Source organism: Chinchilla lanigera, unplaced genomic scaffold, assembly GCF_000276665.1.
Source record: "Chinchilla lanigera isolate Chin_1 unplaced genomic scaffold, ChiLan1.0 scaffold00002, whole genome shotgun sequence".
NCBI lineage: Eukaryota > Metazoa > Chordata > Mammalia > Rodentia > Chinchillidae > Chinchilla > Chinchilla lanigera.
The window spans coordinates 49,768,235-49,795,692 of NW_004955403.1; the positions used below are offsets into that span (position 1 = coordinate 49,768,235).

Below are 27,458 nucleotides of genomic sequence, written 5' to 3' on the forward strand. Positions count from 1 at the left end.
TAGCTTCCTGTGTGTCCCTACTGGCTTGCAAACCCTTTCAGTGAAGGAATTGTTTGTTAATTCTTAGAATCTGTCTCACTCCGGCCACGTAATTGGGGTTTTCAGTTCTATTTGTCAAGGGCTGGGGATTAGTGAGCCCAGGGCCTGCCTTAGAGGTTGGTTTTAGTCACCTGCATGATCCTGAGCAGGTGCTTCCCTCTTGTTTTCCTATATAAAGGCTTTTAAAAAGTGCTACACAGATGAAGCATCCAAAAACTCCCCCACAACTTCCCTAACTGCCTCTCAACAACACTGCTGTGCCTAAGCACATCCTACCCAAGTAGCCACTGCTGAGCACATGAAGATTCATAAAACTGGTTTCTGCTTTCAAGAGGCATCAAGTTTAATAGCAGGAAAGCATAGGTAAATAAATAATGGTACAGAAATCATGGCACATGAAAAATATAGAAATACTGGCAGAGTCAAGAGAACTTAATATCTGGACTGAGTTTGAAAGAACGGGTCAGAATTGAGGAGAGACAAGCAACCCAAACAAGGGAACGGTGTGCAGAGAATGGAAGTGTGAACTGGAGAGTGACAGGGTGGTGACTGGGCGTGGGAAGAGCTTCCTCCAGCCACGGGTGTTCAAGTGGGAGGATGCAGATGCCGATGGAGTGGATTTGGGAAAATAGACCCTCAAGGTCACTCCCGCCTGTGCCAAAGGAAGCTGGTTGTGACAGTACAGCCACAGCGTTTCACTTTCCCAAATGCAGCAGCTTCCCAGAGCCCCTGGGCTGCAAGTTGGACATCCTGGTTCTGACTCCATGCTCATTCTAAAGCAGTGACTTTCAAAGAGTTTTGATTGTCACCCCAGCAAGAAATATGGTTTGTAGTGTGACCCAGAAACACATGCATAACATTAAGAGTAGAAACACGATTCCCATGCAGTGATACCTCCATTATTACCCAGAATGCATTTTGATGTTTTGTTTTCTATTCTATTTCAAAGGAAGGAGGGAAGGGAAGGAGGAGGAAAGTTACATTGCATCCATAAAACTAGTCTCACAATCCAATGAGTCACAACTCACAGTTTGAGAAACACCAATCTAGGACTCACAGCCTAGTTTGGAAGTGTCAAAAAGCAGCACAGTGCAGGGCTAAAAATACAGACTCTGGGAGCAAACTGCCAGATACAAGTCTCTGTGCTCCCCCACTTATTATCTGTGTGGACTCCAGCAAGTTACTTACACTTTCTATTCCTCCATTTCTTTGTCTACATCTGAACAACAGTAACTTCCTCTCATGATTGGTGTGAAAATTAAGTAAGATAAGTATATATAAGCAAGTCCAGAGAAATTTTGCCGGATCTCAAATAAGTGCAGCCTAAGTGTTAAATGTCACCATCATCACCTTAACTTAAAATAAAGCTAAATTGCAGTTCCACTAGTGGAAGAAACAAGGCAATACCAAAGAGTTTATTTGCAAGTCTGTACAAAACTACACAGTGTGCAGGGCAGGTATGGGATGCCCTGGGACCTGGTCCATGCAGGTTGCACCCTCCTGGTCATTTGCTTCCAGTGGAGGGTGGGGTGTCCTGGAGACCAGAACTGCTGGGTTGGAATGGACCCTCTGCCTTCGCTAGCAAGTGCTTAATTTCTCTGCTCACATTTTGTAACCCAAAGTGAGGGAGGCTCCCACCATATTGATGTCCCCCTAAATGTCACATGTTAAAACTTAATCCCCACACAACAGTGTTAAGAGGTGAGACCTTTAGGAGGTGTTTAGCTCATGTAGCTCCCCAGTAGGGACCAGTGCCCTATAAAAAGGGTTTAAAGGAGCCCTTTTGCCCTTCTGCCATGCCAGAACACAGCAAGAAGTCACCATCTTGAAGGGAGAGGACCCCTCACCTCACCAGATGCCAAATCTACTAGTGCCTTAATCTTGGGTCATCCTGTCTCCAGAACTATGAGCATTAAATTTCTAGTGCTCATAAAGTACACAGACTAAAGTATTTCATTATGGTGGCCTGAACAGACTTACGACAACTTCCTTCTTACAATGAATCCCAGGGAACATGCTAAAACAATAGTTTGTAGAAAGAAATGTTGCATTCTTTTTCCATTCAATCCAGTCAGGGACAGCCCACAGATGGGTTTAAAAGAAGAGAGAGAAAAACAAATCTTTCAATTATTACATAAGTCAACCCACCTCATCCAGCACCTCAGATACTTGGATAGTAAAATTAAAGATCTTCTGCCATCACATGGGTAGAAGTCAAATTTCTAGAACATTCCACCAATCACCCAAAAGGACAAAATCAGAAAACAAAGAACTGGAGACTTGAAGTAAAGGTTTCATTGGTCATGATGATCAAAAGATGATGGATAACACACACGCAGACCTCATCCCACTGGCCACAGGGCAGAAGCGACACTTCCAGGCCTCACATCCCCTCCAGCGGGGCTCATCCTGAAGACTCTGCGACCACCGCCCTCCTAGAACTCTGTCCCTGACCCTGAACTTCCACTGGCCTGGTTCTCGTGGTCCCTTCACATGGCACCTGAAGGCTGGATGTCCAGCAGAGCTGTGAAAAGCGGGGGGTTCAGGCCCGAGCCTGCGGTGGGTAGTGTGGCGATGTCCGTGAGCTGGTCTTCCTTTCCCAAGTCTCTCCTCTCCCCTCTCCCACCCCATCATTGTTCCCCAGAAACAAATAGGATGGCTTCACTGGTCAATTCTTAACATGTACAAACACCAAAAGCAGAGGAAACACCCCTGGCCACCCCCCTCCCCCCAAACCCTAGTGCTGGGAGAGCAGCGGCGGTGGGCGAGGCTGCTCGGGACTGCGGGAGCTGTCCGGCGTCCTGGAAACGTGTCTGGCCTCTGGGCTTTACCTGGAGGCCTCTTCCTTCAGCTCCTTGTTTTTCCGCACCTCCTCCGCGTGCTTGTCCTGGGGAGGAAGGGAGGGACAAGGGAGGGTCACACCGGCTGTCCAGGGGTAAGGGGAGGTGGAGGGGAAGAGAACAGAGTGCCAGAGATGACCACAGCAGGAAGAACGGGGCTGTGTCCGCAAAGGCATCCTGAGAGGGGGCAGAAGACGGCAGGTGAGTGAGCTGCTGCGGTGGCCCAGAGAGCCCCTGGGCCGGTGGGTCCCTACCTCCCTTGGGGACCCACCTCACAGTGGCCCCAGGGTCCCTCAGCCTCTTTCTCCCTCCTCCTGCCTTCTTGGCTTTGGGACTGATCACTAGCTTGACAATGCAGGTTCCAGCTGGAGGTAGCCTGTGCTACCAGAGCAGGTAGCGGAGCCAGCCTCACCGCCCGCACCCACTGCCAGTGGCATGGCGTGCACTCGCCCAGCTGCTGTCATCTCCTCCGTCTCCTTAGTGAGCATGACCTGGACTTTATGGTTGAAGGATGGAGGTTCTCAAAGTACAAACTGATAGAAGAATTTTTAGAAAGGCAATCCGAAGATTACTCCAAAAAGTAGACTTTCGTAGTCCTTCTTGTAAGAGAACCCTCATTTGTAAAAGACAAACCTGACCTCCCAGGCCCTCCTGCTGTGCGACCTTGGCTGACACTTCCCCACTGGGGCCTCATTCTCTGATCTGGCCCAGGGGCCTGACTGGCAGCCCTTTGCCTCCCAGGCTCTGGCAGGGTCCAGTTGCAGGCGGGGTAAGCCCTGCCTCATTATGCTCATATGGGTCTCTATCACAGATGACTTCTGCATGGGCAGGCACCAGGGCTTTTTCCTCTTTGTATGTCCCAGTTCTTGTATGGCACTTGGACTTAGCAGGTGCTCGGTAAGTGAGCCCCCTAACTGAGCCTGGCATTGTCACATTCAGATGACAGAACCAACCTGGATGGGATGTGCTGAAGCAGCCCAGACTCCCAGGATGGGACCTTAATCTACAGCTCAGCGGCAAAAAACGCCTGCCTGGCAAGCGCAAGGTCGTGAGTTCGGTTCCCGGTACCGGAGAAAAACCAAAAACCAAAAACAACAACAACAACAAAAACTACAACTCTGTCCCTAGAGACCCTTGAATTTTCCTTGGGTTGGAAGCAGGATGTAGTATATCTCAAGCAGTGCTTTTCCATCTCTGCTGTGTATCACAGGACTTGGGAAGCTGGGGTGTCCCTAGGCAGTAGGTTCAGGGTAGGGTCCAAATGTCTGTAATTTTACACTCATACAAGGTGACTCTGGTATAGACGGTGTATGATGTACACAAAGTCTAGCATAAAGGGCATTGTTGAAGGGGTCCCTGCCCCACACACTTAACCCTTGCTCCACCTCCTCCCTCCTCCGGTGGGTACATCTGAGTGGGGATCAGGGTCCCCGAGCAAGATGCTGCCTCAAAATGTCCACTCTGACATCTTGCTTCTTGGGGTATAATTCACCTCCACAGCAGTTATCACAGAATGGGAACCTTTCCAATAGCTCCACCTCCAGCTCTACTTCTGTTCTCAGGTGAGCTCACTGGGCAGAACCCTGGGTTTGGCTCCTCCCTTCCCTTGGCCTCCAAAGAGCCCCTTGGTGATAAAAAATAGTAAATCAATGGTAGACAGTTATTCCTGGGATTGGCAAGAGCCCCACACACAGGGAGCCAAAAGGCTGGCTCCTACTCTCACGTGTGCTATTTGTCCGCTGTGTGATCTCAGCCTGTCATTTGACCTTCTCTGACATGCTTTCTTCTTCTGCAAAAAGGGTCACACGTGCCCTGCTCCCCTCATGGATGTGCAAGGACCACAGAGTCATTGTGGAATGATGAAATGAAAGTGTTTTGTAAACAGTCTTTCAAATGCTCATCATTAAGTCCAGCCCAGGTGAGCGCCTGCTCCCTCCAAGCCCAACTCCCGACTTATTTATTTTCCTCGAGAGTTTGTGACAAGCTGTCTCTCACTGACCAGGGAAGCTTGAAGTCAGACCCAGACTGCTTCCCTCCCTAGTGGTCCCTGCCGGTGGCCTGAGGACAAAACAGTAGAGCACAGAGGCACCCTTGCTGGCCAGGGCCAGGGTCTGTGCCGCATTCAGGTTGCTCCTGAAGGAACCACATCTTTCTAACATCTGTTGCCAAGGGCCTGAGATTCTAGCTGGATGGGCAGGAAGGAGTGGGGACCACGCTGCTCACCATGGGACGAGGCCACCGATCGGGTCCCGGGAGTCACCGCGCAGCAGGCGGCTCCTGGAAATAAAACACAGAGCTGGAGCTTCCCGGGAGCTGCAGGAGAAACTGGGGCAGCCTTGCGACTCAGGAAAAGAGGCGAGCGTGTCCTCAGCAGATGGGCTGCCATTCTGCTGACACAGGGACCAACCCCAAGCTCTCACACTCCTGATACTCAGGTGAAACCCTTGGGTTTATTAACAAAATGCAGCCTAGTGAGAAACCTGCGACTCACTCGGTCCCTGTCATGTGGTTTAGCGTTGTGTTTCCTGCTCAATGGGCACCTCAGCTAATCATGCCTTTAGCTTAGAGCCGAGAATGCCAAAGAGCATCTTTTATTGAATTGAATCAGTCCATTCAAGGAAGAAGCCCGGAACATACAGTGTGTGTCTATCTCTGTTCTGTTTGCTAGAAAAGAACGCTAGTGACTCCCTAAAAATCCTTAAGACAAATGAGCTATTTCAGCCATGTAACTGTGCAGAAAATCCCACAAGGAACCCCAGAGCCTGGTTTGCGTTTCATGCGAGTGGCTTCCTAAAGCATCCCCTTGACTCTCTAAGGGTCCTGCCTCAAAGAAAGGTTCCCATTCCTGCCCAAGGCTACTTCCTGTGGAAGTGGTGCACAGGTCCAGGTACGCTTCTTGCAGAAGGAAGACGGAGCTTCCGGGAGCCTCCTCCCGCCCCCAGGATTGCTTACCTTCTCTTGCAGCCGCTCCAACATGGCGGCAAGGTGGGCCTCCCGGTTTTCCTTGTTGGATTCCATCTTCTGGGCCAGTTTTTCCTTAGCCATCTTGATGAAGTTGTTGTTCTCCTCAATGGCTTTTTGGATCACCTCTCGCTCGTGTTCTCGTTTTTCTGCCAGGTGCTTCAGCAGCTCAGCTTCCTGGTACTGGGGATGCACAGGAGGAGAGAGAGACCCTTGGAGTGAGCCCACCTGAGCACACTTTCACCCTCACAGCTGAAGCACTCTGCATCCAGAACGCGTGTCCTTCTGAGCCTGGTGTCCCAGCCTACGAGCAGGAAGCAAGGACACTTCCTGGATTCTCCCGCCACTTATAGAGCTTTGATTGTTCAGCAGCCTTTTGCTAAGTATCCTCAGGGCCCCTTTTCTCTTTAGCATCATTCATTCATTCACAAATACTAAATGACCTAACTTAACTTGCAGGTGCTGTTCTAGCAACTTTGGAAAGAAAATCTCTAATAGAGATAAGATACACAAGTGAATAACTGAAACCTAGAGGGGCATGTGATGAACACCTTAACGGGTCAGCAGGAAGCGGTGCAGGAACTGGAGGGTGGAGAGGATCACTTCCTGCTTGAGAGAGAGAAGCTCACACTAAGATGGCATCAGAGTGGAGCTATGAGACCCATAGGAAAAATAGAAGGCACCATGGGCTGGAAACATACCATACCGTGGCCTTCTCCCCTCTCTTAGGGAAAGAAAACTTGCCTTCTATCCTCAGCATTATTCAACGTCTTCTTCTCACCATGCACAGGAGGTTACCTCTGAAGGGTACCTTATGCCCTTAACCAAGCTGTAGGCTCCTACAGCACAGGAGATTTACTCTGTTTCCCTCAATGGCACCTCAGCCCCTGCCCCACGTGTGGAAGGTGGTGTCTGGGTATTTGTAGGTTTGAGGTGACCTTAGCCACGCAGGGCCATCACCTGTCATTTCCAGTTCCCTCCTCCTATCACGGACATGGAGGGAAGGGCAGTGCCTACCTTCCTTCGCTCCTCAGCTGCTTCTAGTTTCTTCTGGATCTCCTCCAGCGAAGGGTCTCTCCGCCGGGGTAAGGAGGCGTTGAACTCGGGCACCCCGTCAAAGGAGGGCGGCTTCAGGATGACCTCGAAGGACTGGCCCGAGGTGCATTTATTCAGCTCGATGACCTCCATGTCTGAGATGACACACCAGTTCAGGTCCACCGTGTCTGCTGCAGAGAGCACAGCAGGGGCTGCTCACCTGCGCATGGCTGGGCCCCCAGAAAGCATGCACACATGCGCACAGACATGGAAGAGCTGGGATCCCCAAGGCAGACCAGTGGCCTGCGTGGCCAGAGCTCTGGCTTTGTCCTAAACACAGGTACCTAAGGTCAGTGGGCTCTGAGAGGAATGAAAGGGTCTGTAGCTGTGGTGAGATTTCAGGCTTAGCGAGTCTGCTGCCTGGGGTGCGGGGTTTATTATAACAGCTGCAGCAACACCGGCTGCTTTTGCTTCTGCCTCTACCTCCAGCCTCCTCTGAGATTTGAGCTCCTGCTCAAGTTGGCCTTGCTGGTGGTGGACAGTGGGCTGCTCTACCCACCGCCCACCTGGGTCCTCCTCGCCCCACTGCCCTCTGACAGCTCAGCCTGCGGACCTCTCCCCTGACTCCCTCCTACCCTGTTCTCTTCTTTCTCTCCAGTCAGCACTGTCTTTCCACTGGCTTTGAGCTTTCCTCCTACACTGTCTCCCACACCAGCCTAGACAGAAAAAACAGTCTCAGGTCATCCGAACACCCCCTTGCTCATTGCCAGACCAAATCCATCGCTTCCTCTCAACCAGGACGTGGGAGATGACCTGTGCCCTGACTGCCCTGCACAAGGACACAGCCATCAAGTGCTCCTTGCAGACTGTCCCCTCAGCATCACTGTCACAGTCCCAGATGGAAGTCCAATCCTGGTGCCTCTCCACCCTTCCCTCAGAGACCTGGTGACCACGAGTCTCTCCTCTTCCGGTCTGTGCTCCTCATAACAGGATCTCTGTCTGGGTCCCTTTGCATCCTCCACAGCATAGGTGTGTTCAAGGGTGAACACGGGTGACCCACGAGTGAGTGCTCTGGGGCAGCCTGATCAGACCCGCAATTGCTGTCCAGCACCCCAGGCCACCCCTGCTGCTCTGATACCTGGGCTCTGGCGGGAAAGTGGGCCGTGGCCAGCAGAGTTGCGTGGAACTGGTTGGGTGCTGCACCACGAACACAGGACACAGGAGGCCCCACCCCTCCCTGTCCTAGCTGAGGCTCACTGACCTTCGTATTTGTAGGATGATTTATTCAGGGGGTCCGCCAGGAAGCAGGAGCAGAACAGGGACACAAGCGGGAGCTCCTTCATCTTCTCCTTGTAGGCTGTGGGCACAGCGGCAGGTGAGGAGGAGCCCCGACTGTCTCAGAGGGCAGCCTCCACTCCAGTCAGCCCGAGGCACCCAAACCGCCCAGACCTGCACCCAAGGTGGGATCCGTCCCCCGCTAGAGGTGCCTCTTTAGGGTTTCTGCGTGAGATTCCAACCCTCTGCTGTCCTTCACTGAAATCTCAGCCTTCCTAAGGGCCTCATCCTGCCTAACCCAGAATGCACAGTGCTCTCAGGTGCAGTCCCTGATCTTCAGAGTCCTGACCCAGGTCACAGAGATGACCAAAAGGAAGAAAAACTCAGCTGTCGTCCCACCCACCACCCAGAGATGCGCTGCCTTTGCCCTTGGGTGTATTTCCTACCAGCCCTTTGTCTCTTTGCATCCATAAAAGAGAAACCTCATATGCTAGGGGCCCGTCACACCACCGCGTGTGTGTCTACCTGCGAGGGTCATGCTTGCAGGAATTTGGATGCTGAATCCAACTGGAAGTCACAAGGTGTCTGTCACCAGCTCAGCACACTGTCACAACCCTGAGAAAAGAGGATGTGATGCTTTATTGTGCTAAAGAAGGTCTGCGTACAGCTGCCAAGGGAATCTCAGAGGTGCTGATTTGCGCTGGCCCCCAGCCTGCTCCCCACCAGCACTCACCTCCCCACACACTGCCCACTCTATGATGTCCTGTCTCAAGGCTCGAAAGTATGCAAATGTGACTTCCCTAAAATTCCACGGAGCAAGGAGTGTTTGTCTGTCTCCGTATGCAACACAGTGGCCAGAGCCCAGGCAAGGGTCAGAGTGAGGGGTAAATCCTCAGTAGGAATTACCTGGAGGTGTTTGCAAAGTAGCTGTGTGACTGAACTTCAGCCTACAGACACCCCAGACTTCCCTCCAGCCACCTCCAACAAGGGGTGAGAAGGAGCTGCTGGACAGAGGATGCTAAAAACCCCTCACCTTCCCACACTCCATCAACCACCGACCCAGTCCCTCCCCGGTCCCACTTCCAATGACCCTGGACTATGAGAAGAGGTAGACAGTGAGGCCTTCTGTCATCACTGTTAGTTAGAGACAGAAATTGGCATGTAGGATCTTTATGGGAGGCCAGGGGATCCAGGGAGGACTTCCTGCCCGGGGAACTGCACAGGCAGGGGTCCAGGGTGAGGAGCTCTCTTTGGAGATCCCTCTCAAGTTGCTTTGTGCTGGGCCGAAAGTGAGAAGACTGGAAAGATGATAGGAGAGGCAGAGAAAGGGCAGATCTGGGAGTGTCAGGGGGACAAGAAGTGACAGGACTCCTCTGAGGATTTCCATGAAGACTGAGGAGTAGCCGGTGGTGAATGCTTGTCGTTAGGGTGCTTGGTCCTCGGCCACCCTCAGGGGTCACTGTGCTGGTGGAGGATGGCGTGAGACTGACTTGGAGCCATTTTCCTCCAATAGGGTGTTTTCTCCACTGAGGACCGGGGTCCATACTGGGAGACGTGGGTCCAGCTCTGACCTTAGAGCTACACCACTGGGAGTCAACTACAGATGTCATCTCCCGCTGTCACTAGTCACTTCATGTACCACAGCTTGCTTTTCCCATCTTACTTCCACAGCGCTGCACAAATTAAAAGAGGGAGGCCAGTGCCCAGCATCCAGCACACTGGACACACTTAATAAATGTTACTTTCCTCTCCTTTGCCATTTGCCAAAGAGCAAAGGGTCCTCACCACAGCTCTGCAAGAAAGGACTGTCTTCCCCTTTTACAGACAAGGAAACTGAGGCTCGGAGGGGGTTATAGGACTAGTACAACAACATGCAGACTTGAACCAAGACCTAGCTACCCTTCAGTGCTCTGTTTTCCTTCCTCTTCCCCTCATGTGCTTGGAAGCCAGAGGCCCCTGCCAGGTCCCTCCCACAGCAGCACAATGGATCTTGTCTCCCTGGTGTCAGGCTGGTCCTGACGGTACCAGCGACTCCCCAACAGAGAGGCGGGCCTGGTGCCTGGATGCCAAGGCCTTGGTCATGAGGCTCCATCCAGTGCAATCTCCCAGGGGCCGGGCTGATGGAAGAGTTGACTGGCTGAGAGGCAGAGCCCTGACCAGAGCTCAACCTGAGTGAAGGATGGGAAGGGGAGGTCTGGATAGGTAGAGAAGGAGGCACAGAAACATATCCAAGCGAGAAGAGGACCAAGTAGGCACAGGCACTAGGATCAGGGAACATGCCCATCAGCCTGAGTTGGAATGAGGCTGAGACCCTTTGTGTGTGGAGATCTTTACATCTATTCCCGGGCTTTCACATGGGCTGAGCCAGGTACCATTTGCTTTCAGATAAGGAACTTGGGCCTAAGATCACACAGCTCCTAGGTGGCAGAGCTGAATCCAGGATCTATATCTTCTGGTTTGTACGCTCTTCCCTAGTGGCCAGTGGAGGACCTAGAAGCTCTTTCTGGTTCTCCCATGATCCGAAGGACTCTGGACAAACCAATCTAGCCTGTGGGTATCCCTTCACTTAAAAATATGAATGTAAGTACTGTTTGCATAGAAGATATCATGCCAAGGGCTTTTGGAACATAAAGAATGGCAGCAAGCCAGAAAAGGATGCCCAGGGATGCCACAGAGGTAGGCAGGGGTACCCATAATGAATGGTAACTAAGACCTCTTAGCACCGCAGGGTTAGAATTGGCAGGATTAGAAATATGCACTTACACAACACGTACCATGTGACAGTCTCTTCACTTTAATTTCACGATTGCTTTGTGAGATAGAAACGCTAGCCCCACTTTATAAATAAGTGAGAAAGAGTCTCAGAGAGGCCATTCAGTATGGTGAGTGCAGTGAGATCTGTCCACGTCTTATCCCCTACAGCACTTGAACGTGGCCTTCTTTGGAAAAAGGATCTTGGCAGATGAAATTAAGGCTCTCAGGATGAGATCATCTCTGATTGCCCATGTGGGTTTTCAGCGCAATGTTAGGTCCTTATATGTGACGCTCAGAGGGGAGAGGGTGAGCAAGCCACGTGAAGATGAGGACCTTGGATACCAAAAGCCAAAAGACGCACAGAAGGGTCCTCACTGGAGCTCCTGAACAAATGTGGTCTACTGAAGCCTTGCTATAGGATTTCTGGCCAGCTCTTTTGTGGTAAGGTGTCATGGCAGCCCTAGAAAACCCATGTTCTTTGTAAGTGACAAAGCCAGGATTCAAACTCATGATTCTTTCACCACACCTCAACAATCAGCATTTGCATATGGTCTGACTTGTTCCTCAAGATAATCTGTGCACAGGTATTTGTAAATACATGGTGCTCCTAAAAATTCTGAGGCCAACAGTCATGCCATGTCTACTGCACTAAACACCCCACAGAATACTGCTGCCCAGAGAGCATTCTAAGAAAGGATGCAGAAGTTATGGGGTCAAAGGTAATCAAGATTTCTGTAGAATAGAACGGGGAAAGGGACCCTAAGCCACTAGGGGTGGTGGCCATGCAGGGAGCCTGACTGTACCACAAATTAGCCTGTGATATCCACATTTTGTGGGATTAGCCACATCTGCCTCCCCAACCCTGAGCCTGGTGGTGAAACTCAAACTCATCCTGCAGAGGCCGTTAAATACCCATGAGCATATTGTCACGTCATTGCAGAACACAGACCACAGTGGAGTGGAGACCACCACACCCCTCCTGGGATCACCAAAAAGGGTGGTGAGGGCTGTTGCTGCTCAGGGTCAGAGGGCACAGAACACCAGGAACTCTGGCAGGCAGGAAGAAAACAGAGAGGTGATAGAGACCATGAGCGTGTGTTCAGGTCCTCACAAAGGGATTCTACCCAAGCCATCAGAGCGTCATAAGGCAACCCCATGGTGAGGCCCAGCCGGGGGTCTCATGTTTTCTACTAAGGCAGAGGGTGATTCTACAATTGGGCAGCCCCCAAGGAAAACCAGGAAACTCACCGCACCCAGGAGTAGAAAAGATCAAAGCTTCCTTTACTCAGGGTGGGTGTGACACAATCCCTCCGCCAATAGCCCAGAACCAGAGCTAGATGGTGGCACCCAGACTCCTGCTCAGTGTACACGCACAGGTACTTTGGGTAGGCACACAATAATCTGCAAGAGGCAAGGCCCCAGGCTACCAGTCCCTGGGCTGCTGGGGACTGACCCAGCACAGCAGGTGGAGAGAGGCCTCAAGCTGCAGCCAGAAAGTGAGCCCAAAGGCTGATCCCAGTCATGGCGGGCCATCTTGCAAGGCAGGTTCTGTGTGCCTATAGCTGTAGGCGGGGCTTTGGAACCTGACTGTAGCAGGGCATGGATGGGTTTATTTGGGAGCAGAGGAGACCCACTGGGTCACAGGCAGGATGCCTTGGGACCGAATGCTAGAATCAGAACAAGATGATTGTAGACACCTCTGCACTGTGTAGGAGTGTATAGCTTCTCTTCCTTTAGGAAGCCCCTGGCATCTTTTGAATGGGAAGAGAGGGGAGTTGCAATGCTCGTGGTCACTGGCACATCTCAGGTCATTCTGTGAAGGTCTTTGAACTTAGTGGAGTAAGGTCAGTTACATCACGTCCTGCACGTATTATGGGGCAGAGCTGGGATTTGAGTCCACGTGTTACACTTCCTGCCTTCTGGTTCTAGTACTGGAACTAGAGATTCATCCATTAGCTTGGGGGGAAGATTAGGAAGGGAGCCCAGGAAGCCATGTCCAGGTGCAGAGTTACAGGCTGGATTTCCTGCATCCCCCTCCCCACCACAGCACCCTTCTCCCTCTTATGAACTGACCCATCCACATCCCAGCTCCAGCAGCTGAGAGTCTCTGTGGGGAAAAGGAAGTCATCGCATCTTTCTTCTGATGCATGAGCCACTAGCACAGTGGACAAAGTAAGCTGGTGGTGATGAACCCACCCAGCGGAGTGCCAGAGATCAGACACAGAAGAGCCAGTGTGGATTGGGGCAGCGGTGGCTGATGATGATGCACATCCAGGCTGCTGACTGAAGAGACTTCTCATGGTGGCGTGGTGGGGAGAAAAAGACTCATAAAGAGAAGAGATCAGAGTTCCCAATTTCCCCAGGACATCAGAATGTCAGAGAGAGAGAGAGAGATGGAGAGAGAGAGAGATCCTTGAGCCAGTGGTTCTCTGGGAGAAGCAGTCTGACTCCTGGGAATAAGTGGGACTCTCTGATTGTCCCACTGGAATGCAACAGGTATTCACTGGGTACAGGCCAGGTAAGCCAAGTGTCCCACACTGCACACAACATTCCCACACAAAGGACGGTTGTCCCAATCCAAATGCCAATACCACCCTCCATGGAGACCATAGATCCTGAGGTCACACAGCAAGAGGCTGGTAGAAAAGGGACCACAGAGCCCAAGCCTCTGGGTTCAGGGGAGGTGGCTTTCCCCTTCACACTGGCCCCTTCTCCCCAAACATCACCTTGAATGAGAGGAACAACCTATGTGGGGTCACCTGAGCAGCTTCCAGTGAAAAGATGGGCACACAGAAGGGAGGGACACCTGCTAGGGGGTCCTAATAGGGTCTTAACCCTCCCAGGCTGTTTCCTATGCAGTTAGAGACCACAGAGCAGAGAAGAGCAACAAGGCCTCCACACCACATGGCTGCTTCCCCACGTGCACCTGCCCTCCCACCCGCTACAGTGAGCAAGCATTTTATTTGTCTCTGTAAGAAATGCCCAGATACTGCTCTCAGGGTGTGCCAAATCCCACATGGACTATTTTTGAGGGATAAGCAGCGAATGCTTGTCCAAGTGGTTTGGATAGAGTTGTCCCTGGCAAGGGCTCTGGATGCCAAATATAGGAACTCTGGCACAGAATCAGAATGGGTACTTTGCGGGTGAGGGAGCAATGAATTCTGACCCAGGTCCTCAAACCACATGCAGCAGAAGCAGGGGCTCTCCAGGACTGTGCATGCGAACCCTTCGTCCTAAGGGTCCAAGTAGAAGCTGGAGATAAAGCTTGGTGGCACAGCGCCTGCTTAGCAAGTGTGAGGTTCCGAGTTTGGTTCCCAGTTCCAAAAAAAAAAAGAAAACTGTCACTAAAAGTCCAAGTGAAGTGTGTATTTACTTGACAGTGACTGGAGAAGTGGCCTCAAAGTCACCCTCCTTCACTGGGGGCTGGAATCAAGTCATCTCAGAACAGTACTCTGTTTATTCAACGCTGATCAAAGAGGCTCTGATTGGCAGTACGCGTCTTATTTAAGTTTCAAATCAAAAGAAGGTACATTATTTTTTCATGAATGTGGTTTTTATTCTTTCCACATCAAATTCTGTGCCAAGTCCGCTGTCAGGTCCTAGAAAAACCACATGGGGGGATTGGATCTAAAGGCCTTCAGCAGCATCCTTCCCAGCACCAGGAACCGTGTCATCCGGAGCCGAAGGACGTTAGAGCACACGGCCAGGAGGGATGAGGAGACGGGCAGAGAGGCCCAGGAGTCGGAGCCCTGTGCGATGCACTGCGCTGCCAAGTTCAGTTAGGTTTGCCTCCAAGGGCTTTAAGCAACGAGCTGTTGGATCATGCTCAAGAGCAGACTCCCGCAGAGCCCCTCTGATTTAGGAATGCAGCTTCAGATGTGCTTCCAGAAAGAGACACCTGTGCACAGCAGCAGAGCTCTCAAGGACTAAGTCCAAGGAGGCCCTTGAAGCTCTGCGGGCTACACGGAGAGGCAAGTCAGAGAAGGAAAATAATAGCTGCGAAACGGACAACCCCAATAACCCGCCATGATGGAACTTCCTGGGCTATTTTTATCTGCAGCTCAATACGTACAGAAGAATCAATGAGTCGAGCTCAGGGAGGGAACTTCCATTCAGAGTTGCTGGGTGAGGGGACAGACAGGTGACCCAGGCACCAGATGGAGTCTTGGGGTCAAGAGCACTCCCAGGGATCAGCATGGGGAGCAAGCCCTCAAATCCCACTCCTCACGGTGAGACAGGTATTTCATAGGGCATCACAGTTTACCAGACATTTGCCAGTGCATCCATATGCATGTGTGTGTCTTATATCTAATGCCTAATTACAAGCATCAATGTCAGAAAAATCCATGTGATAGAGAAAAGGAAAAAAAAAATCCCTGGAGTCTTGTGAGCTTAGGCTATTCTATCTCATTCTAGGTTTCTTCGTGTCTATTATAGTCACATAGTTGTGATTAGAACACATACACTCAAACATGTCCTCTTCTCCAAATCCTATGAAATAGATATTACGATACCCATTTAATACATGATCGGTTTAAGTGAGTAACTGGATTTGCCCCAAGTTGTACAAGTAAAAAGGGATAAAGACATAACTTGGACCAGTGTTTTTATATCAAAGTCTAGCTGTTTCTGATAAGCTCCATGTTCTTCCTACTGTCCAAGGCCACCCTTACAGGTAAGCAAGACAACTGTCTGCCAGGGACACGTGGTTGGAGTTGCCTGTCCCAAATCTATCTCTCTTATCATGAGTGGCCTCAGTGCTTATAATTCGCACCCTTACCCTCTCCTCCAGGTCAGACACTGATTCAGAAAGTCCCTGTTAAAATGCACACACCAAGGTGGGCCCTGTTGAACACGCCTATAAATTCTAGCTACTGAGAAGGCCATGGCATAAGTTTAACAAGTTTGAGCCCAGCCTGGACAACTTCATAAGACCACAACTCAAAAAAAAAAAAAAAGAACAGAAAAGATTTCAAGCATAGCTCAGTAGCAGAATGCTCTCCTCGCAGGCATTGAAAACAAAAAAGAGTACATAAATGACCTATCCAGTGTAATAAACTGAATAATTTTCACATCAGGAGAGAACAAGTAATAGGATGTGTAGACAGTTCCAGAGAGTCGAGCTCTCTGCCCATGTTGCAGTCCCAGAGATGGACAAAGCCATGGAGATTTCTAGAGTTTCTTTCCCTAATCTTTTCCAGATGAGGAAACAGAGTCCAGGAAACCCAGCGTTTTGCCTAAGTTTTCAGAGAAAGAGCGGAGTCACGCTTTCCGGCCCTCACTGAACTGGACTAAAAAAGGAACCCTTATCTTTTGCAGCATTGCTCTTGCTCTCTTTGTTCTTTCATTCTTCTTTGATGCTTTTTCAGTTTTACATTTTATTTTTTAATTTTAGCTTTAAGTCAAAATTATTTTTAGTTAAAATTATATTCACTATATAAAATGATATAAAATGACTCTCTGTGTGAGATTTAGCAAAATTTTGCTTCCTTTCTCTACAAACAGAGCTGTGTCAGAATGAACCAGATTTTCAGTTCTAGGTTGTCATTTCTGATTTCAATGCATTTTTTATTTAACAATTATTTGTTCAGAAACTACTGTATGTGGGCAGCATGGAAGTGGGAATACAGTGACGGGCTTAATAAACATATTCCTTAGCCTCCAGACATTTGATGTTTGCACACAGTCTTATATGTGCATTGATTATAATTAGACAACAATTAAATGCTAGTGTTTTTTGTTTATGATGATTATTGGTAACATGGTCCTTTTGTGCCTGAGCTTTTTATTTTGATAATTTTTTGGTGGGCTAGAGAACCTGGAGTGATTTCCTTCTTCCCTCCAGGAAAGACTCACGATACGCTTCTTGAATCCGGTTGTGTCTGACTCGATGGCAGGTACAGATGACAGGCGGCTCTGTCCAGGGTCAGTACTTGGGCTGCGCCTGTGTTCCAGCACTGGCCTGAAGTGCGCTGCTCTGGGCCCAGCTATTCCCCCTGCTCAGCTTGAACTTGCCTTCCTATTTGGTCTGAATTTGTTGACAGGCCCCCAGACGATCCACTGAGACATAGAAATCTGCCCCGCCCCTTCCTCCTGAGTCTGTGCTCAGCTCTGACCTCTGGGTTCATATTTTCCAGCCTGTTCTCCAAACTCTCCATCTGCCGGAGCCCTGTCATAAATCAGGCTGGCCACCCTAGGCTCCTCCCCCTTTTGATCGGATCTTCTCCCTCCCACCAGCCACTGGGAACTGCAGGGCCTTAAGGGAGGGACACAGCTCTAATTGATGGGAAAGACCAATGAGCGCTGGGCTTTGCTGGGGAAAAAGGATAGATCCGTGCGTGTATGTGTGCAGGGGGAAGGTGGGAGCAACATATGTGTGTGGAGGCTTTGTGTATACGTCTTCCTGTCTGCCTACTGGAGCTTGAAATGCAGGAACCTAGAAAAATGCTTTTATAAAATACCAAGTGAGAATGGGGGTGCTTACCCCATTCCCAAAGGAAAAAAAAAAAAAAGAGGAAACAACCTTTCCCAGACCACCACATATTTAAACATAACAAGTGCAAACTTAATGAGCAAACCAAATACTACATGATACATGTTTATCTTTCTAGTCAAAAAAATTTTTTAAAAAAGAGGCTTTGGTTCTGTACCAAGCACTATAAATTTACATTTGGATGTCACAATTCCTCTTAAATTACTATATCCCCCCCCACAAAAGTACTATTTCTTTGCACTATGACTTTAAAATCTGTACAGAGTCCATCTCCAAATGAGAGTCTCCAGGTAAGGGGGAATAATATAAAGGTATCCAAAGGGAACCAGGCATGGTGCACACCTGTAATACCAGCTCACTGGAGGCTGAGACAAGAGGATCACAAGTTTAAGCCCAAGTTAGTGGGATCTCAAAATAACAACAGTAATAAAAGGCTGTAGATGTAGTTCAGTGTGAAGGGCCTGGGTTCATCCCCAGTAACACACACACACACACACACACACACACACACACACACACACACACACACAAAGATACCAAAATGACAAAGAAGATAGAATCTTAGGGGTCCTAGGAAAATTAAGCTTTTCTTTGGTTATGATCTTGATAATTATATATCCTAGTATCTAAGACCTAGAACACAAAATAACTGAGTTTTCCTGATTTTTAAATATGGTTGGTTAATGCTTGCTCTCCCTCCCTCTCTCTCTCTCTCTCTCTCTCTCTCTCTCTCTCTCCTGCTTTATTTTCTTTTCTCCATGTTCCTCTTGCCTGTTGAGCTATGCTATTCCTTGGATTTTAGTTTGTCAGTCTTTGTTGTTATGTTTTAAATACTGTCAATCTGTCTGCTTCCCTCCTGTCATGCAAAGGGTTTAAATGGCCTAGGAAAACCGAAGAGGGCAGGCTCCTCGCTTGGCCTTTGGCTCCTTTTATTGAGCCAAAATGAAATCTAGACATTAAACCAGCTATCCAAGCACAGTGCGTGACCCTCCTACTACCTGTCCCCCAGCAGGAGGTACCCAGTAGTCCCCTCTCAGCCAGGATGTTCCACAGATGCCTGAGCCCCAGACCACGCTGAATTCTGTATATATTATGTTTCCTCCTATACATCCCAATGGTAAGGTTTAAGTTATAAATTAAGCATAGCAAGAGATTAACAGCAACTAGTAATAAACATCATGATTATAACATACTGATAAATTTATTTAAAACTCATGAATTGCTTATTTCTGGAATTCTCCATTTACTATTTTCATAGGCAGTTGACCACAGGTAACAGAAACAAAACCAAACTGGGCGTAAGGGGGACTGCTGTACGTCTATTAAGCAGTACACTCAGGATGGATAATGCTAGACCAAATTCTCTATCTTTCACGGATTCTTTAGCACACAGTATCTCACTAAACAGTTTCCCATTTTAAAAGTTACTTGGATTTAAATGTAACTTTTGGATACTCTTCTGCACCTGGTAGTGGGGACGTTGCAGTCTATAATACAGATGAGCCTAGAGGACATTATGCCAAGTGTCACAAGCCAGTCACAAAGGGACAAACACCATATAATCCCACTGATAGAGGCACCTGGAGTAGTCAGATTCATAGAGGCAGAAGTAAGAACAGAGGTCTCGGGGGCTGGGGGAGGGAGATAGGCTGTTGGAGTTTAATGGGTACAGACCTTCAGTTTTGTAACAAAAAGGATTTATGAACATTAGATACACAGAGATGTACATCTTAGTACCACTGAGTTGTATACTTAAAAAATAACGAAGATTGTAAATTTTATGATATATATGTATATAGTATCACAGTGAAAAATTAAGAATTAAAAAAGTTCCATGAGACTTTTCCATAGAAGTACAGCCTTAAGCTTGGGAGAGGTAAGTAGAGTTCACATAGCTAATGTTTCTGAACATTTTTGACTGGGATCCATGGTAAAAACTATACTTTATGTCATACGCTCCAGCAGGGACATATATACAGGTATCTACATATACGCACAAATATACACATTACTGAACACAGGTAACTAAAAAAGGTACACGAAATATAATTTAACCATTATATAGAATGTGTTCTGATTTTTTCTATTTATCTTATCTCATTTTATTTTTTTTTAAAAAGTTACAATTCATATAATTGATTTCACAATCTAAGTGGTCTCCGCCCACAGTTTGAAGAACCCTAATCTACATATAGCTCCAGTGCAATGCCAAAATGTCCTCGACTGCCGCCCTGCTGGGTGTTATCATGCCCCTGCCTGAAAGCCTTTAGTGATGGCAAACTCACACTCCCCACAGGTCACATGCTCCGTGAGGGACCCACTGGGTTCACTGCAAAGCTGTTCCAGGTGAGGCTAGGAGGAGCTGGGGTGACTCCAGTTCTGGGACCAGCTGGCAGGGGTTCAGCAGCTCAGCGGGGAGTGGAAGCACAGTTCCTAGCAGCCGGGAGAGGGCTTGGGCAAGCTGGAAGGGAGGGCAGGGTGCTGGGAGGCTCTCACTCTCTTCTGTGGAGCTGTGGCTCAGACCTGCCCCCTCTGCTTTCTCTCCACTCCAGCACCGCGATTATTTCCACAGCTGACGTATGATCTCATTCCCCCTGGCACCGCCTGGAGAGCTTTCCTCCCCCTCGAGGGGCTCAGCCTCCATGGAGACAGATTCCCCCACATTCCCTCTTGCACCCACCCAGCCCCCAGGACTCCAGCAGGCCACCTCTGGCCACCCCCAGCTAATGTTCTCTTGGTCCTGGGACCTGGGTTATCCCTGCTTGGGTTATTCAGACACTGGCAGCCTGAACATGTCCGACCACCACCACCACCCTCAAGGCATCCTGGAGACCTGCCCAGGGTTGGGACAATGAGGCTCCCCCACCCCTGACTGTATCCTCCTGAAAGAAATAAAACAAAGACAGCACCACCACGTGGGGACAGAACTGCCCAGTGGACATCAAAGCCCTGGGTCCTGGGATGAGAAAAGGACAATGCCTAAACTCCTGGCGAAGGTAGCAGGCTGAGCGAAGAGGGGCTGTCCTCAGCCCACCCACAACCAGGGTGTGGCGTTCTGTGCTCCTGCAGCCTCAGCTTTAGAGCCTCGGGCCCCAGCAGGTGGGATCAGGTCAACCTCAGGGTAGGGCGGGGCCAGTGATAGGTGATAATCGCATTGTATCCTTAGGACCCAGAGAAAAAAGTAAGGTGGTGGAGGGATGGCTGAGAAAGAAAAGGCAGGTGAGAGAAAAACAGGAGTGACAAGAACAGCTGAAAATATCAAACACAGGGCAGAGTCCAGCTTGAAAAGGGGTTCAGGTCAGGTCCACCTCCAAGCTCTTGAGCCAACCTCTCCCTCAGCAACAAAACATCTTCATGCAGAAATAACTCACCATGCACCTCCAATACTTCCCACCCATTCTCCTCTTATAGCTCTGGAACAAAAGTGCCACCGGGAGCCCACCCTCGCCCCTCTGTCCAGCACCATCCTTTCTGCCTCACCCTCCTTCCCCCAGGGTTTGACAAAGTTTAATTGACTGAGTGGAACTAAAGGTAACACAATAGGCTCTGTACACTTCCCTTCTCCCCTCTGTGACTGCGGTTTTGCTTCTCTCTTCTGTTTAAAAAGCCTCCCGTTATTTACGTCTCATTCCTACTTACCTGCAGTCCGGTTCGAAGCAAGCTGCTCTCTTCTCACTCCCTCAATTAGTGGTACCCTGGGCTTCTCTCAACATCAGCACCACTGCTGGGCTCTCACCATGACATCACCTCCGAGCTCCCTGATTGGCCAACGGTAGGTTGCTTGGCAATTGGACAGTCTCCTCTGGTGGAGCGGGGATTGCCTGAGTGAGTAACTCTTAGCAGGCCAGGCAGTGGAAGATGATGTCAGACAAAGAGCCTGCTGGAGAGGCAGAGGGTGAGGGTGGAGAGGAGGACGGAAAGAGGGAGTGGTACCATGAAGGTGGGGGTGAAGGCACAGCTTGCAAGCTGAGGGAATGATGAATGACTATGAGAATCTTTAGCTCTTTCAAATCTGGGGGAGGGAAAATATGGAATCTAGAGGAGCAATAAGAGAGAACAGATGAAACCTCAAAATAGCTTCGCAGAGGGTTTAGTGTGTGTTTCTAGCTCTGTGGGAAGGGCTGGAAGGGTTGAAGAGCGATTTAGAGGGCAGGGAGGGACTGCAGGGACCCCAGAACCATTAGGGTTCCACACAGGGTTCCCAGGACAGTTCAGGTCCCCTCTGGTCGCCCTCACACAGGTGTCACCGTATCTCTACTGTGGCATTCACCCAGCTCTAGTTTGTCCCCACAGCCAGCCTAGCCAGGCAGGGCCAGTCAGAAAGAGCCACAGGTAGGACAGCAGACTGGTCACCTCCTGGGTGGTTCCTGAAAGTGGAGAATCATGAGCAGAGGGGATGGGTCATCCATCATGGCTTCTTTAGTCCCCACCCACCCAGGGAATCAGGGAAGCCCTGATATGGCCTTAGCCAGCTGCTCACCCTCAGCCCACTGGCCGGAGAGGGGAGGTGTGGCAGTTGAGGGAGGAGGTCTCCTATGGAGCAAAATTCCCCCTCCTCCCGGTCTCCCCACCTGATTGAAGCCCCCTCTCTGTGCTTACCAGCTTCTCGCTCCACCACCCAGCCTTGATTCATTCCATTTTCTCGGGAGGCTGTGATTATGGCAAAACATGCATAACATAAAATTTACCATTTTAAACATCATATGCATGTGTGGTACTGGGGGTCGATGGAACACATGCTTGGCATGCTAGGTGTCTACCACTGAGCTGTATCCCATTATCCAGTTTAAGTATGTTGTCCTCTATCCAACCATGATGTCATACAATCATTGCCACCATCCATCTCCGGAATGTTTTCATCTCCTCTAAAAAAAATCTGTAACCATTAAACAAAAACTCCTCTTTCCTCCTAACCTCTAGCTACTTCTCACCTTTATAAATTTACCTCTTCTAAACATGTCATATAAGTGGAGTGATACAGTATTATTAGTCATTTTCACATAGCTAGGACAAAATACCTGACATTTGCAACTTAAAGGAGGAACATGAACATTACTACAGTTCATGGTTTTAGAGGGTTCAGTCCATAGCTGGCTGGCTCCAAGGCAGAAATGGTATGGAAGAAGGGTGTGTCAGGGGAAAACTGCTCACCCCATGGCAGCCAGGAAGCAGAGAGAGTGGGAAGGGCCAGAGTGTGATGTACCCTTCAAAGGCACATCCCTCTACCCAGCCGCTCTTCCTAACAGCACATTTAGCTAGAAATTCATTAGTGGAGTAGTCTCCTGATGGACAGAATGCCCTTCATGATCCAATCTCCTTTCAAAAGTCCCATGTCTGAACACATGGGATTTTGATGGCACATTTTAAATCTAAAATATAACACAATATTTGTCTTTTAGTGTTGGACTTCTTTCCTGTGACATAATGTCTTCCAGTTTCACCCATATTGTTACATGCTTCAGAATTCCATCTTGTCATCCTTTTTAAGGCTCATTCAATGTCAGTCAATGTCACAGACTCTCACCCTCCACCACACACACTGTGCTGACGAGAACACAAAGGCATAAAGGACATAGAGATACCTTAAATTTTGCCCATGCTTTGAAATTACTATTTTTATCACGATAGCTTAATGAGCATCTAAAAGTAGTGACCAATGCATGTAGAAGCCACGGTATGTATTCGCTGTGCAGGCTGTGCTCGAGAGCACAGTTGTGTTGTGTCACAGTTGTGTCACAGCCCCTGCCCTGCCCCACCCTTGGCAGGGACCCACAGGATGGCGTCTCACTGCCCGGCACTCTGCGTTGTTCCACAGAAGGTCCCTTGTGTGCACGTATCGCCTGTCAGGCTCCCTGGTGGTAGCCAGAATGAGCCATGACCCTGCCTTCCTGTAGGGCTTCGCAGCACATCCAGATGTTCTCAGGCCCTGCCCTCGGCAGCCACACTGCACAGAAGGCAGCATCTGGAATCCAAGCAAGCCCCAAATGTGGGGCTGTCCTGGCTGTCAAGAGAGCCCTCTCCCTTCCCCCAGTCTGTCGTCCCTCCCAGTCCAGAGGAGCCTGAACTCCACAGATCTGCTGGCTCTGGAAAGTGAGGGAGGGGGAGCGGGACAGTGAGTTGCCATGGTGATGGCAGCCAATCAGACAGCTTCTGCTACTAGGGGAGGGAAGGTCTGGTTCTAACCCGACTGGAAAGAAGGGTGAGGTCTAGACAAGGGGTGCGGCAAAGAAGGACAGGACATCACTACCGTACAGCGGAGAATGAGGGAGAAGAGAAGGGAAATGGGGAAAGCTGCTCCATTTCTAGAATTATCTAGCTATTGTTTGCGTGCCAGGCTATGGTAGGCAATACAAGCACATACATACATACACACACACACACACACACACACACACACACACACACTAAATCTATAAACGGATTACCCACCCCCACCTACAACAGAAACAGCCTCAGGTGGGAAAGGTCACCCAGAAACAGCCTCCTATTAAGAGACGATGCTGAGATATGGGCTTGGGGTATAGGAGAGGGAAAATAATACTGGAAAGAGTGGGAGTGAGGCAAGCTGAGTAGAGCCACCATCCAGAAGTCTTGCTGGGTAGCAGAGTCCCAGGGGCTTCCCTAAGGGGGCAGAACACACATAAAGTAGTGATGAAACTAAGAAAGAAACACAGTTATAGGAAAATACGCATCAAGTCCAAAGCACAAAGGATGAGGAGAGACCAAACCGACCCAAAAAATCAGCAAATTCTAAGTTAGGAGGTTTAGAGGGGTGGGATTCCCACAAGAAAACAGCAAAAGGAAGAGGGAAGACCATGTGCCCCACACTTTAGTATTCAAAGCTCCCCAGAGCCCAGCTGAGAAAGTCAGGCAGCCAGAGGCCGTCCCCGCCCATACCTGCCAAGTCAGCACTGGGCCGCTGGTGACGATCGGTCCCTCGGTGCAGCAGCTGGACTTCTGCCTGTGGATCTGCACCATCAACTCTGTGGAGCCACCTCTCAGAGCCCAAACTACCCTGTGACAATGACGCTCCGGTCCTGAGCCCCCATGTTCTGCTTGACTACACCAGGGGGGCTGGACTCATTAATCTCTAAGCAGGAATTGAAGCACAGTCCCTGTTCGGTGAGGTGGCTCGCCATGTAATCACTTACACTCACAATCCTTGGGGCACAGGGAGAGGGTCCAGTCCCCACAAGGTCCCTGCCAGGGACCAATGTAGTTCCAGTAAAGACCAGGCTGACCCACCAGGCAGTCATCACAGGGACCCTCATGGAAGCTTTGACCTCTTTCCAGCCCTTGGGGCCTGGAGTCCGAGCCTCATGGCTCAATCCAGAAATCTGATCAGTGCACCAGTGTCTCTTTCATTTGCACAAATGTGATTTTTAAAAACGATATAACATAAGTCTGTGTTTACTTTCTGCCTTTATTTTAAGAGGAAAATAAGTTTGGGGAGAATTCCTTATATGGAATTTCTTAAACAGAACATTGTCAGCTATACGCACGATGTCATTTTTTAAAATGTGGACACTTATTTCACCAGAAGAGGAGCTCTTCTGACTCATGAGCCCTTGTGATGTCAGGGTCTCAGATTTTCTTTCCACCAACTGAAACATAAACTTAGTCAGCACAAGTAGAAGCAATGTTGGAAGCCCAAAATGTTTGTTTATGCTGACACTTAGACTCATAAACTAAACTACAGTGGTGGTTAGTAACAACCACATTTGATATTTATAAAAGCAACATTTATCAAGTGAGCTAGGACCTGCATATTACTTAGAACAGCACTTGGCACACAAGATGGACTCAGTAAAAGCTATTATTGTTATCTGTGGAAGGCCACTAGGATGGCTCTCCCTGAAAGAGGACCATTTGTCTCCATTTTAGCTAAACCTTGCCCTACTTCTGTGTATTGATACATACAGAGCTGGATAGGATATTACTCTACCTCCTCAGCTGGCTTTAAGCAATGCAAAAGGGTGTAGCGGAGGCGCTGATGCGCAGCCTTTGAAACAATGCAACAGGTCAGTGATGCTCCGCCTATAGCTCCCTACTACTAAGCATGAGCTAGGCAGAGAGATGCCTTGCTGTTGGCTCGGACTGAGCCTTGTGAAGGAGCCCATGACATCCCAGGACGTGAGGGTCAGATAGCAAAGCTGAGACACTCAACCAAAAACACAAGACACTTCCTCAAACTGGGTTACGCAGATTGCTCCTCCCTTAGGCTGCCTGTTACTGGAATCCGTTATTCTTTCTGCCTCTGAAATAGCTCTCTCTGTATATTGCAGAGGTGTTATTGTGCCTCCTACCTAGCCCAGCTCACAGCACTCAGGTACTTCTTGCCATTCTCACAGTCACTCAACCCTCAGCCACTCCCCTCTTCACAAATTGATAAAACCCAGTTCGGCCCTGGGTTGTGGCCTTTGTTCCAGTCAGCCATCATTCTGACTGGACTTAGGACCCCTTGACTCCCCACAACTGCAGATATGTGTTTGTCTTTTTATTCTCACTATGGATTGCACTAGAAGCGGTAGACTGAAATTTACTTGCTAGAATTCCAATAGCTTTTTCCTGGGATTACACATATAAACTCCTCCCGACTGTGCCGCGGCTGCAGCAGGCACTCTTCAGTATTCACCATTAAATACAAAGCCGGCCACCTGTGAGTCTTACATTGCAAGTAACAGAAGCCTATCTCCAATTTGCTTTAAAAAAACAAAAGAGTCTATGTTAAAACTGAACAGTAAAATATTTTAAGACACATAATCCGATTAGAAAATGGGCAAAAGGTAAAAGAAGCACTTCACCAATGATGAGATACAAACTCCAAATACACACAGCAAAGGGCATTCAACATTCCTAGCCATGAAAGAAATACAGGGGCTGGGGATATAGCTCAGTGGCATAAGTGCCTGCCTAGCAAGTGGAAGGTCCTGAGTTCAATTCCCGATACCAAAAAACAAAAACAAAAATGAAAAAGAAAGAAGTACAGTGGAAGACCAGAAAGGTATCACTATACTTAGTAAAACCATAAAGATTTAAACACAGTTATGGGACTGGGGATTTAGCTCAGTGGCACAGCGCCTGCCTGGCAAGCACAAAGTCGTGAGTTCGATTCCCGGTACTGGAAAAAATAAAAAAATAAAAATAAAAGGCCATTCCCTGGGTTAAGCACAGCCTTCTCTCCTTCTATACATAAACACAGTTATAGTGTCAAGTGCTGGTGAGAACACAGAGGAGCTAGATCTCTCATATACTGTTGATGGGAACATAACATGGTACAACCACTTTGGAAGATGGTGGTTTCCCCAGTAACCAAAGACACATTTGCCAGGTCAAGTAACTGCACTCCTGGGCATTATTCTGAGAACAATAAAAACCCATATTTTAAAAATACCCATACACAAATTTCCTAGCAGTTTTGTTTAGAACAGCCCCAAAGTAGAAGCAATCGAGATGTCCCTCCGGAGGGGAATGGATAAACAAACCGGCTGGTCTGGCTCATTTAATACTATTCACAATAAAAAGGAGTGGGCTTTTGATGCAGTAATGTGATGAGATCTGTAGGGAATTGTGCTACAGGTTTGGGAGCCAGTCTGAAAAGGTCACAAACTGATTGCAGCCGTAGAATAATCACAAAATGACGGGATTATAGAGGTGGAAAACAGATGGGTAGTTACCCAGGGTAAACTGACAGTAGTGCTGTTCTGAAAACCTGTGCAGGTGGTAAAATGGCACAGAATTATACACGTGCATCATGCCGATGTCAGTTTTTGGTTTTGATACTGTACTACAGTGATGTAAACCCTAACCACGGGGGAATGTGCATGCTGGGCCTCTCTAGGCTATCTCTGCAAATTCTTCAGAATCTATGATTATTCCAAAATACAGTGGTGCCTCGGTTCACAAACACTTCTGTTCATGAACAGAAGTGTTGGGAAAAATTTTACTTCTGTTCACAAATTCTGCATTGGGTGATGAACATGAAAGCTGCCATCCATCTTCCCCAGAATCATGGTGTGAATTAAGTTTGTGAACTAAGGTATCACTGTAAAAACTTACCA

General features: G+C 49.0%; 1 protein-coding gene across 3 annotated transcripts; it reads right to left on the bottom strand.

Annotated features, from left to right (window-relative positions):
• Positions 1 to 357: 357 nt before the first annotated feature.
• On the bottom strand, positions 358 to 21,195 carry Stmn4 (stathmin-like 4). 3 transcript variants are annotated; one of them, XM_005373733.2, is made up of 7 exons: positions 21,037 to 21,195; positions 8,676 to 8,765; positions 8,137 to 8,232; positions 7,511 to 7,591; positions 6,858 to 7,066; positions 5,832 to 6,023; positions 358 to 2,926 (listed from the first exon to the last, which is right to left on the bottom strand). In XM_005373733.2, the coding sequence occupies exons 2-7, from the start codon at positions 8,686 to 8,688 to the stop codon at positions 2,867 to 2,869; spliced, it is 651 nt and encodes a 216-aa protein (XP_005373790.1). In that variant the 5' UTR covers positions 8,689 to 8,765; positions 21,037 to 21,195; the 3' UTR covers positions 358 to 2,866. The 3 variants fall into 3 exon arrangements, with proteins under 3 accessions (XP_005373790.1, XP_005373793.1, XP_005373792.1); XM_005373736.2 differs by lacking the exon at positions 7,511 to 7,591 and adding an exon at positions 5,103 to 5,156 and having other exon boundaries at positions 21,037 to 21,180; XM_005373735.2 differs by lacking the exon at positions 7,511 to 7,591 and having other exon boundaries at positions 21,037 to 21,170.
• Between the last annotated feature and the right edge of the window lie 6,263 nt (positions 21,196 to 27,458).